At 32.6% G+C, this 14,134-nt stretch overlaps 1 protein-coding gene across 1 annotated transcript in view; it reads left to right on the top strand.

The window, feature by feature from the left end:
- The window catches only part of LOC125073667 (protein boule), a 36,804-nt gene continuing 22,670 nt past the window's right edge, over positions 1 to 14,134 (top strand). The window contains exon 1 of the mRNA XM_047684600.1: positions 1 to 634. Within this exon, the coding sequence (XP_047540556.1) occupies positions 263 to 634 (372 nt within the window). The 5' untranslated portion in view covers positions 1 to 262. The remainder of the gene's footprint in view (positions 635 to 14,134) is intronic.

Raw genomic sequence — 14,134 nt, forward strand, 5'->3', positions numbered from 1 at the left:
CCACACAACCTTATCTCTTACCTTCGTTGTCTTAGTATCAGTTAAAAAAAAAATCAGTCAGATTGCGAGTTACCGCGCAACGCACGAAGTCCTATCCTATGTATCTATAACAATATCCTACCGTCAAAATCGATACGCCACAACGAGGCAGTACACGTTGTTGTTTCGAGTGAGTTAGTGCCCGTTTAGTTGTCGCTAGAGTTTTTTTTAGTGTAGTAAACAAGGGAACATGTTTTAAATTAAACATAGACTAAATACAATCATGGAAAGTGTAAAGCGTTACATACGAAGCGAATCCGCGAGCTGTGCTCACATGGTCGAAGAGCTCACCTCGAACAATAGAAAAAGTACAGATCCTCATGAGAAATTAAAGGCGCTGCTCAATTCACCCGAGGAGGACACGGATGACACCCTGCCCCCATCAGACGCCCCGAAATTCGGTACCGTCATTCATAACAGAATCTTTGTTGGCGGATTCTCTTTGACGACGACAGATGAAGACCTGTGGAAGTTTTTCTCGGGCTTCGCAACCGTCACAGCTGCGAGGGTCATCTATGACAGAGCTGGTGTCTCAAAATGCTACGGCTTCGTGACCTTCGCCAGCCCTCGAGTCGCGAGATTGATAGTCAAGCAGGTCGGTTTTAATTTTAGTTTCTCGATATTGTGACAATGAACTTCATTTTAAGATTTCTTCGTTGAGAGTTGAGATATAATTACGCATATCTAATCTTATTACGTTATCAGTGATATCTCGTATCAAAGCGTTCGTGATGGTCTTGTTGTTCGATAAATTTTATTTATTTTAATCACTATACATAATTTATCTAAAACATTCTAAATAGGTATATTATTTTATCGGAACTCTTTTAATTTTTTTTTTATTTATATTTAAAAAAATACTTTATAATTTAAATCTAGGTATTTAATTAAGTGAATATGTCATATATTTCTCACATTAATATAAATTTAAACTTTACATCGTAGCTATGAGTACGATGCTCGGAAGACAAAGGAAGGGAGTCTGAAAGGTTCGCGACTTGCTCGCGAAAGTACATGTTTCTAAATCAAAAGAAAAATCATGACTCATTAAGAAAATTACCATTTAATTCATTAAGAATTAATTAACTATATAATAATAATATTTTGTAATTATTCTAATTTATAGAAAAATAAGTAACTACCAGATAAATAAAAGCGTAACCTACTGTTATCGTGATATATATTTTAAAGTTAAATTATTTTAATATTGTATATATAATCGATATTCAATATAATATATAGTATATGTAATAATATAAATTTGATTCATTATATAAAAGGGGTAGTAGGTACTATTGACTATAAGTTAACAAAGCAATAAAAAAAAATGTCTCCGTCACGGGACGCAGATGTAAAACTTCGAAATTGATGCCGGTCAAATAATTTATAATGAACGGAAACTAACACATAAATGTTGGCCAAATAAATGAAAACATAGAGATTATTTAAAAGAAATAATAATAAGATAATAGGTATATTATAGCAGCGAATGGTATGGTATACGCAACACGCACACACAACGGATACAAAAAGCCGGCGGAGACTCTCTCCGCATATTCCTATATGACGGCATACGAGACCGTCACGGCATATAAGTCCAAAGAGATAAAATCACTGTGTTATACTAACCAGCCCTAATCCTAAGACGTGTCAATAAACATTTCATATCAAAATATCCTAAAGGGAGAGGCCCTTTGAGGAGAAGGTTTGGAGCATATTGCAATGCGGGTTGGTGAAATACACATGTGGCAGAATTTCGTTGAAATAAGACACATGCATTAAGATGCACGCGTTCTAACCATTGGGCCATCTCGGCTCTCATCAAAATATATAATTCATATATATAATACTTTTAATTTTCAAAAAACTTCATTGAATACCCCCAATATTGTTAAATATAGCTTCCGCGGAAGGTACTAAGTATTATCGTATAAATAATTTAGTTGTCAAAACTATCAAAATTATACTGATTTTGTATCTAGTGTAATGTGTTCAAGACGGATATAGGCACGGTATAAATGATATTGGTGTTAGTAAGACATGGCTTATTATGTCAATATATTTCTAGATATATTCGTCGGTCTGGACGCTTTACAAACGAAACGTTGCCAAAACTATAACAGATGAAAAAATTATATCCAAGATTTGTCAGCGAGAGAAAATAAATGTACATTTATAATCATTATTTTGTTTAAAAAACGGAAAACAAACTTAATTTCACTCACCGTCACACTGTAACTTTATCAGAAGAAATCATACTTAGTGGAAGGGCATTGTGCGTGCCCGTCTGTGATATTCTACCGCCAAATAGCAGTACTCAGTATTATAGTTTCAATCTGAAGGGTGAGTGAGTCAGTGTATAGAAGCACGAGGGCTATACCATCTTAGTGTCTAGGATTAATGTCGCTTTGGCAATAAAGAAATGGTTATTATTTCTCAAAGCGCCATTGTATGTGTGCGGTGGTGACCACTTGCCATCAGGCGTTCCATTTGCCCATCCTACCTACATCAAAAAAAAAAAAACATTAATTTACTAATATTTGTAGTTTTATATAAAAAAAATATATTTTAAAAATAAGACGTGTGGCGATAAAATTTGAGGGCGGAATAAAATCTTGCATATCGTAAAGATTGATTACTTTTGATGTTATCGAGCAGCAACGTGGGTTTTAGTTAAAACTGCGTGCCTAATGACCACGTATTTACTTATTCTTTATATTATATATAGGACCAGTGCCGGATGAAGAGGTTTCGAGGCCCGGGGGCAACGAATCCCTGATTATTTTCCAAATAAATTGAATATTTCTTGGTCGATTGTTTGAATAATTGAAACAAATTAAATTGTTTCGGCTCTATAAATATAAACTTTACATCATTTTCATAATTATTTATAAAAATAATAATCGTTGGTCTTTTTATATAACTAATCTACTAGTGTATACTAGTCTAATACTCCAATCATCATTGAAGCAACTTGGAATACGAATCTACATCTTCTTCTCCACTTTACTTTTTCCGAGTTAAATTACTTTTTAATTATATAACTAGCAATGTACGTTTGTTAGTTTGTTCAGGTCAAAACATAATTAAGAGTTGAATTTTTACATATTGATTCATTTTCTATGACAATGCATTTTTTTAGTAAGCACTGCCTGATTCCTAGACAAAAGAACTCCTCAACGGTCCACAGCAAAGACACTAAATTTTTGTGTAACAATTTGTTTTTATAAAAAAATATATAATATATGGTCTGTAAACATTGTTCCAAAAATATTCCAAATTTAAAAACAAAAATGTTGTATTGATATTTCGTAAAAAAAAAAGAAATATCCACAATTCTTTCTACATTTGAAAATCGTGGTACGTTAAAATAAAATACTTTGAAAATAACTGAAGAGCTCTCCAGCGAGCGGCGAGAGTGTCTCTCATTCAGAAAATGTCTTTTTAACGATTTTAACTTTTGAATTCCATTGAATACTTCTAACTAGTTTCATTCATTTTACGTGAATTTCAGGTATATTTGGGTAAAAGAATCATTATTTATCATTGAAGCCGAGGAACGCTTTGTTCTTTTAACCGACTTCAAGAACGGGGGAACGAATTTCACTTTTTTATTTGTGACTTAATTTTTTTAGGTATTCCTAACTTGGTCTATTAAAATATTTAAAAGCTTATGACGAAAAAAAAAAACATTGATAAATAAGATAAAAACGTGTACTTATTGATTTCTATGCAGAATATACAAATAATTAATTGATTTTTTACTGATATTTCAGTAATTAAAATAGTCCAAAACAGTAACTACTGAGTTTATTGCCGATTCTTCCCGGTAGAATTCACTTTCCGAAACGAAGGTAGTTTTACATTTAATTCAAAACTGTAACACGATGAATCAAAAGTGCTCTTATAAGCCATTAGTCTCCATTAGGAGTAAATAATGTCTTGATTTTCATTTACAACATTGCAAGCAATTATTCTAGTTAAATTCAAATGTCAACTAGAATCTAGAATCCAATTCAACCACAATGTTTAAAGAAAAATAACAGAACTCAAACCTAAACGCTTTTGATTTTGATCATGATTATTGGGTTTATGATTGTTAAATTCTTATTTAAAGCAAACATTCATGCTGTATAACAACTATTAAACATTCCTTCCTTTTAAACTTTAGTTATTATAATATAATAATTTAAGATATTCTATGAGTGAGCCAGTGTAACTACAGGCACAAGGGACATAACATCTTAGTTCCCGAGGTTGATGGCGCATTGGTGATGTAAGGAGTAGTTAATATTTCTTACAGCGCCTTTGTCTATTGGCGGTGGTGACCACTTACCATCAGGAGACCCATATGGTCGTCCACCTACCGATATCATAAAAATCTTTTTTCAATAGCCTACATAACGATTTGCACACTTTCATCTTCAACATTGACAAACGTGCATAGATACTCTTCATCACGAAATTTTCATTTTTAAAAGTAAAGTTAGTAAACTAACTCTGTACAAAGTTTCATCAAAATCGCTTCAGTGTTTTAGGCTAGGCGTATTTTAGTAGGACCAACAGAGTCCAAAACAAAAAGAGTTACTTTCGTATTAGTAATATTATTATAGATTACATTGTTAACAACTAAAGAGCGTGCTTCAAATTTCACCCCCTAGTTCCAGCGCCATCTTTTTATACGCCTAATTGATAACGTAATTTTTTTTTATTATATCGGTAAGCGGACGAGCAAATGGGCCACCTGATAGTAAATGGCTCACTCACCCCTCAAACCGGAACACAAAAACACTGAGTACTATTGTTTGGCGGTAGAATATCTGATGAATGGGTGGTACCTACCCAGACGGGCTTGCACAAAGCTCTACCACCAAGTAAAATCTGGTGATATTCAAAATATATCTTTTAATTTCTGCTACCTTTGTGAAGTAATATTTTATACCCTTGTATCAATTATAACCCTCGAATTATATACATACACATTCAAACAGGAACATCATAATACCTAGCATTGCTTTGGCGGTATACATGATGAATGAATGGACCTCTAAACGGGCTTAAATGTTATATTATCATTACAGGATTGTTAAAACTTTATGTAATCTTCTATACCCTAAACTATATGTTTGGATTCTAGACAGTGGGTGGGGCCAGACATTGTTTAACCTTACGAATTCCCAACATCTATATATAAATAAGACTAAGTAAACGTTATCGCCCCGCCCTTTGGCTAATTGCGATACGTTTTATCTAATATAAAAAAGATTTCAGTAAATCATCTCATGCTCGACGGTGAAGAAAAACATCCAAAGAAGGTAAAAGTGTGTCTGATGAAATTTTGTCATAAAACGTTGTGAAAAAGACTGTTATTCTCCTCGAGAGGAGAGGCTTAGCCCCGGAGAGGTTACTTGTGAAGTTCTCAATAGAAATATATCCTTGTCATATATAATTATAAATTATAAAATTATCGTGATGGCACTCAAAGGAAAGCAAATGGTATATTTAAATATAGACCACTTCATTCTAACATGAGTACGTATCTAGTGAGCGCACTCTACTCTAAGACGGAATTACCGAATTATTGTCACGTCCCAACTTCAGCTGCGTATATTAATAAAGAAAATAATATTATATAAATAAATTGTATATTCTATAGCACTTAAGAGCAATGTAGCTTTCAACGGTGAAAAAAAAAATCGACCATTATGCTGGAGATTACCATACAAACATTAATATAATGCATAATATTAAAAAGGCTTAAGAATGTTATTTATCGGGTGATTAGGTAAACAATGTTGTCTCTTTCTTACGAATATAAAATCGATAATAACGGAAAGAGAGCGTTCAGCGTTTAACCAACACCTGCGAAATAACCCGCGTTTATAAGGAAGGCTGTTGACATAAGACATCAGTCAAATCTAACTAATACCAATAAATCAGACAATGGTATGATCTTGAATGTGACTTAATGAGTTAGTGTATTTTTGTAGTTAAACTTTAAGCCATATTTTGGTAGGTATTTAAAAAATACAAATGTTTGCGTGAAAATTTGAATTGAACACATAAATGATATGAGTTTACAAGTTTCGAATTACTGTTCCTACTCTTATTGTTTTATTTCATCACATACTCTGTAGTGAGCCAAGATGGCCCAGTGGCTAGAACGCGTGCATCTTAACCGATGATTTCGGGTTCAAACCCAGGCAGGCACCACTGAAATTTCATGTGCTTAATTTGTGTTTATAATTCATCTTGTGCTCGACGGTGAAGGAAAACATCGTGAGGAAACCTGCATGTGTCTAATTTCATCGAAATTCTACCACATGTGTATTCCGCCAACCCGCATTGGAGCAGCGTGGTAAAATATGCTCCAAACCTTCTCCTCAAAGGGAGAGGAGGCCTTTATCCCAGCAGTGGGACATTTACGGGCTGCTAATGCTAATACTCTGTAGTTAAAATGTTAGAAAAGAGAAATTACTGAGTTTATCGGTTTTTTCTCGGGATAATATACTTTCCGGACCGGATTTAACACACGTAACATGAACATTCAAAAGCGATTTTATGATCGTACTCGAATAAATAATATTTTAATTTTGCATAATTTTTTTTATTGATAACACTACAGCTCGTCAATATTAAACAAATAACAAGAAGATCTGTTGATAAACGGAGTAGGAAACAGTACTGACCTCCTTTACCTTTGCCTATCTACATACAAGTAACATGTTTTGTTCTTCATTGTAGGCTATTATAATATTATCATCATCTTATTTAGTTCACTTTAATCCACTGGTGGATTTAGGGCTCGAGCGCAAATTTGAGCATATGCCATATGCCACTCAGCGAAGCCATTGAGCATATGCCATTCTTTTAAAATAATTTTGGGTCTCAGACTTTTTTTCCAAAATCCAATATATAATATCGAAGACATTATTAAAACTCCTTCGTATCTCGTATGTTAGAGTAATTCAGAGAAACAAAACTATAAATTATGGTGACCACGAATATTACCACCCAATCTCATCTTGTCTCTAGTAGTAATTCGGCCATCTTACTGCGATCGCCAATCCATCTGACAAGTACATTATGCTGTACACTCACAATCCCAAAAACCACACCCGTAGTTCCTGTTGACACATATTACAACTACGTGGTTATTCCCAAAAATAACACAACGCTCCGAAAATGCCAACCTTTTATTTTCATTTTTCAGACCCTATATGTATTGGGGTGAACCAAACGTAAACGCGATTCAGAAATCAGCCCCTTTGATACATATTTTTACAAACATTTTTCCTTTTGGGAAGCCTTTGTCTAGAAGTGGACGTCTTTCGGCTAGTATATGATGAAAATGTATAGAAAAAATCTAGGGTATATAAAATGAAATAATCTTGAATTAATTAAAAAAGTTTACATTTCACCGAGGATTTATCCTGAGTAATTCTCTTGCGTGTAATTACTATTTAGCTTTGCTGTCGTCCCATTAGCTTAGTTAAATTGCTAAATAGCCTGACAAAATTGTCTTATAAAATCCCTTAATAAGATTACATTAGCAAGAACATAGCGACATACATCTTATTGTATCATCTTCACGTCCCAATTTTTAAGGCTTAGAGACATTGCTCAGTTACTTTATTCAAGAAACGATTAGTTTTGCTTACAGATAGTAGAATTCTTGTTCGTCATGATTATTGTCTTGTTAGTCACGAATCAGATACTAGTATTTGAAAGCGGCTGCGAGGTGACATTTTGTTTCCCAAGCTCCAAATTTCCAAATACCTCAGATGGTAGTTCATCTAACTGGTGAAAGATGCTTAACAGGATTATGTTGTAATTATATAAATATTCCACCGCCAAAGAGGAAAGGCGCATTGTCATTTTAAAGGATGGTTTTATATAGTGCTAAAGTTGCGGTGGTGACCACTTTAATCAGGCCCATTTGCCAGTATATGAGAAAAAAAGGAAATTGTTGATTTATATTTTTTGTAATTAATACGACTATGTCTTAGGTTATTAAACAATATTCTTACTTATGAATCTCTAAGGTACCAAAGTATAAGGTTAATAGATATTTTTGTCATGTCTTAATAGTAATAGTGTCTGTGAATTCATTTTCGAAATGTATTAAAACCGACGAGATGAAACGTGAAATGAAACGTCGCATTGCGATGACGGACGCTTTGTCTGCCGTGAAAAAAAAAATCACATGAAAAAATATCAACTTTTTGTCCTACATACGAAATATGGTATAGTTCCGCGAATCTACTTTCACGAAATGTTTTATGTCAAAACCTTCATGACTCAATAGAGATGTACTTGTTTTCCCACTACACAAGACGGATCCATTACCGTTTTCCAAAACACCCATTCATTCACAATATTCAATAGGTGTAACAATTGCTGTTAATAAATTTCTGTAACCAATAAATGCTATTAGTTAGATGATGGTACCATCGTGTCCGTCAGAGAGATTTCGACTAAAGTGACAATTCTCAAGAAAGACTTGATAACTGCGCAGGTCTTCCCTTACTCTCATAATCAGATAGCCTGGCAATCAGACACGACCGAACGTAATCTTAGAAGTCGTCGGTAGTGTGAGGCAATGTTGACACTTCCAAGTTCTAGACACCATGCTGTTACAGAGGATTTGTCTGCAAAAGAAATGGGTAGCCTAATAAAGTTATCCTGAGTTTAAACTCCGGTTTGAACACAAGACCTTAGGATATGTAGCCTTATCGGCTAGTTACTAGACAAATGATGCAGTTATTGCAAACTTATAATACTGACTAATATTATGAATTATTTTTGGACAAAAAATATTGTTAAAAAATGTAATAATATTTATTTATTATTTTACAAACATTAATAAAATTATAATAACAACTATGTCAAAATATCGTATACTAGCCTGAACCTGCGGTTTTAGCCGCGTGAAATTTAAAAAACTTTACATATAGGACATTCCAGCACTCACCATCACATTATACCCACTCGAGAGGTAAATTAAGAATAGTAGCCTATGTTCCTCCCCCGGGGCATCGGTTCAGTAGTTTAAGCGTGAACAGGTAACAGACAGACTTGACTTGACTTGATAGATGATACACAGCAAAGTCCTTGAAGAATCAGGTTACCACTTAAGAATTCCATAATCCTTTTTTATTTTATCTTTCTAGTGAACGGACGTGTTGTTCGTGCTTAGGTTTAGGTATATCCTTTTTCGAAAGGTATTTTACTTTTCAACTTTGTTTGTTCGATGTGCGAAGGTCGATGTGTTTTGATATCCAGGTACCATCACAATCAAAGTTTCACTAGCGTTTCTTGTCCATCATGTAATTTGACTTCGGTCTTCAGTAAAAAAGTACTTTCACACCTTAATTCAACACTGTAAAACACGGTTCAAAATTTTATGAACATTTGCAATCAAGTTTGACTCGTTTCGAAAAGAAAATTTTTGAGTGCATAAATTATCGGCGCGAACGTTTGCGTTAATAATATAATTCACCTCATGATCGGCGGTAATGAAAAACATTACGGTGTTGGATTAAATTTTGCCACATGATAATGCAGGTTGTATGGGGGCAGCGTCCAAATCTTCTCGAGGAGACGATAAGAAATACAGACTTATTTACTTTACTACTTTTATCGTGTGAAGTTTTCACCAAAGCCGTCATAGTTCCGTTTTGGACGATCTGCACAAGACACAATTCTCACAATAGTTTCGTTCGTAATACATATATTAAAATTTAAAGTTAAAAACATTTCCTGTAAGGTAGCTCTTGACCGAATTTCTTAAAACTTTCTTGGCCGTAAGTCAAACATCTTTATTGATTGTTGCTTGACTTACATCACATAAATGTCGTTTGGGAATTGTCGTCCCCGAGATTTATTGGAGAAATTAGAATAATGATAGAACCCAATCGTTGGGATTAAAAATAAAATACACACGTTCCTTGTCGTTATGACGATTATTATTCGAAATTTTTGCTGTTCGACACATTAATCTTTGAGAAATATGAGAACTTTATTTAGTTTAAGATAAGCATCTGATGATAAAGCGGATTTTTTTGTGAGATAGTTGATGATAGAAAATTTTCATGCTGTATACATTTTAAATGCCTGAACAGATTTGGACACATGAAGTTTCATAAGAATATTAAACCTCATTTTGAGTGATATTGATATTTATACATATTCATTGAAGTTTAGATTTTTAATTCAATACGGCACCATTTTTAAGCATTACGATGTTTTATATTTTGCTATTAAAGTTTAAGCTCATAACTTTGTTATTAAAAACGACGTCATAATAAATTTGTATTTTATCTGTAAAATAAGCCTTCGATTCCAATTCACACGAAGTAATCATTTAATTACATTACAATCATTTATTTTACATATTGTAAAATATACGAAGATAAGATATTATTGTCAATTCTTTAATCTTATTTACTTATTCATTATAATTGTAAATGCGTTTGTTTTTTACGTTTTCGCTCAACTACTAAGCCGATTGTGATGCTGCTTGCGAAATTCAGATACATTCAAATAGCACATTTTTATGTTATATATTTGACAAGGACTGGAGAGGTGAATTAAAAATAGTTGGGTAGAATGATTCCGTATCGTAATCTATAAAAACACCAAAAAAATCATGTCTGTTGTATCGGAGCCCCACTTACATATTTATTTTATTGTGTTTTTAGTATTTGTTTTAATAGCGACAACAGAAGTACACCATCTTTGCAAAATTTCAAGTGTCTAACTATAACGGTTCCTGTGGTACAGCCTGGTGACAGACCGACGGACAGCGGAGTCTTAGTAATAGGGACCGTTTTACCGTTTGAGTAGGGAACCTTACTCACACACTACACCAAACATATATGTGTATATATATCATCCTAATCGATTCAGCGGTTTAAGCGAAGAGGGAACAGACAGACTTACGCATTTATATTATCAATATAGATATTTATCTTCCATAATAATATTATAATTAACATAACAATAATATATATTTGCTCAAACGAGCAAACGTGAAAGGCAAATTAATAATCTCTGTTTGGAATAACAATTAAAATACCGTTTAAAAATATGCTTTGTATAAATTCCCGTACAAAAATCCTAATTATTCCCTTTGAACCTTAAATAATTCCATTATTTGACTGGATTGGGCTGACAACTCGATGTTATATTTTGTTAATTGAATGAATACTCGCATTATGAATAATTCCGTGGAATGGATTGGAGAACCGATTCTTACAAACATTTTACATTCGAAAGTTTGGATGGATGGATAATATGTTACTCAAATAAGCCGGAACATTTGTATATCTTTCCAACCCAAATTAAAAAATCAAATTCCTTTATTCAATGTAACTTACTTATTGATTGTCAAATTGTGAGAAATGGATACCGGTGGTTTTAAATTCGACGTGCTAGAAAAACAGCGTCGTTGTATATAATCTTTAAACCTTCTTCTCAAGTGAAGTGGAGGTCTTTGCCTAGTATTGGGACATTACTTCTAGACACTAACAAATTAAGAGTAATAATCTCGCAATAGAATATTCTTACATTTGTAAAATAAATTGAGGCTTTTTATTTTATAAATTAAAAACTACTGCTTTTTTAAAACTACATTTTGTATAACGTTTTAATATAAAAAAGTAACCATCTAGTTTTAGAAACGCTGATTACAACCCAATGAACTTATTTCGCTTTATTCGGAATGCCGATTGGTCGGTAACAGCCGACGACGCTATAGATGACCAATGAGCGTTGAGATTAAATCTAAATGAATTAAACCAGCGTTTCAAGAACTGAAGATTAGTGGAGCGTTCGAAATTTAAATATTTCATTGTTTGTAAACGTTTATTATTTACAAAAGAACTTGGGCAGGGTAAAGGATTTTCCTCTCACCCTTTCAGTGAAGAGAACAAGGGATAAGCCCTGTAGAATGCATTTACCTGTTAAATTATAAATAACATTAAGATAGACATGTTGAGTGACATTGTTTATGATATTTTAAATGTGAATGTTGAATATGTTTTGTTTGAAAATATCAAATTTATGTAATAATATTATATAAGTAAGTTTGATCTTTCGGTTTGATCTTTCCGACTTTTGTGCTTACAATGTTTATTCAAAACATAACTTTGATTTACAGTTGAAAAATATTTTTCTGTAACGCTGTTTACCAATAAATCAATAGTAAATTATTAATATTATGCCAATGAAGTCGGAGAAGAAATGATCGGACTGGCTATTTATAATATTGATTTCTTTATATTTATTTAATTAATCAATGCAATCCACATCAAATTATCATCGGTCTGTTTTAGTGTGAGTGAGTGACGCTCGTGTTAACAATGTGTTAGTGTGCGTGAAACGATTAAGATTAGAGATAGCAAAAAAAAAAACAAATGAGACTATAGAGGTTATTTCATTAAATTGCTGAAAATTTAATGCAGAAGTTTACCCCATATTAGTACCACAGGTTTGTTTAGGAAATTTGAATAATAGATATACATAGATAAGAATAATCTGATGTTGCATTTATCTTTAATAGATACAATTGTATGGACACTGTGTTATCAAGCTATTTGTTGTATAAATGGAAAAAACGTGTGATAACTGACACAGATCGATTTATTTGAGATACAGTGTTTATTAATATTGAAAACTATTTCTGTCAATGTTCTGTAAAAAAAAACATGAACATGTAATGTTTTTTACAAAATTTAAAATTATTATATAGATTAGAAAGCCCAGGAATACCCACCCAGTTATTGGTATTACCCAGTTATTGGTTTGAAGAGTGAGTGAGCGAGTGGAACTAGACACAACATCTTAGTTCCCAAGAACGTTGACGCATTGAAGATGTAAGGAATGGTTAATATTTCTTACAGCGCAAACAAATTGACAATAAACGAATAAGGTTAAACAATATTTATCGAGTATCATTATGATTTTTATTGCAAACATTGTTATATCTTTTGTAAAAAAAAAAAAGTAAAGTAACACTGCTGGATACAAGGCTTTACCTCAGATGGTATATTTTTATCTTATTCTACATGCTGTTCCAATCCCAAGAGGTTAGCTGATGCACAATTTCAACTAACATGTGCAGGTTTCTTCAGCATGTTTGCTTGCACAACTGCCATTTTTTAAGCGACTTAAGAGTTTTGGAAAAATATTTTATGTTTGGATGCAAATATCGAATAAAGCCTTTATTTGAATATTATGATTATAAATTATATTAATATAAATTAAAAGGGAAATGAAAATTGGATCTTCAATGAAGATTCACGTATTCCAACCATCTGGGCCATAGCAGCTCATAAAATTACTTTTTAATAAACACACATAGTACGATTTTGACTTGATTTTATCTCAATCAAGGACGAGTGTTGGCTGCATTTTGATAACGTTTGCTTTATCGTTGTGATGGAGAAGTTCTTTGTTTTCATATATCTTATCGCTATCATTGATAAGCGAGACGAATCCGTTATCAAAATTGAACCTTATGGCCTTAGAGATAAAATAATTATTCAAACCATAAACTTTACATTTTGGTATCTAAAATTTTCATCTCTGAAGCTTAAAAAAATTTTTTCAGCTCCACTCTATTGTGTTCGCTTGAAAAATTTAAATGTTTTAATTTTTTTAAATGTCATGAGGTATGTTTGTATGTATGTATGAGGTATGTAACGTTTAACCTTTCTTTAACCTTGCGTGAATGGCGCTGCATTAATTTAAACGTGAGCGCTGTAATTTCTTTGAACTCTGCTTCACATTTTTATGGTTTCATTCAAATTTTATCACAAAAGAAACGTGTTATCGCAATCTCGATCTAAATCTGAAATAATTGAGTGAATTTCGAAATCGAAATCAAAATATACATCAATCAATTAGGCTCTTATTAGCACATCAGAATCGTTATTAAAATATATATATATATGTAAAACTAATATATTTTGAAGGTCGTCTACCGACAACAACCGGCAAGTAACTCAGAAGTTACTATTATTCACATTTAGTATAGTTTTAATCATTAGATTAATGCAGATAACATTAAATAACAATTAAATTTAGTTAT

Source organism: Vanessa atalanta, chromosome 25 (assembly GCF_905147765.1).
Source record: "Vanessa atalanta chromosome 25, ilVanAtal1.2, whole genome shotgun sequence".
Taxonomy (NCBI): Eukaryota; Metazoa; Arthropoda; class Insecta; order Lepidoptera; family Nymphalidae; genus Vanessa; species Vanessa atalanta.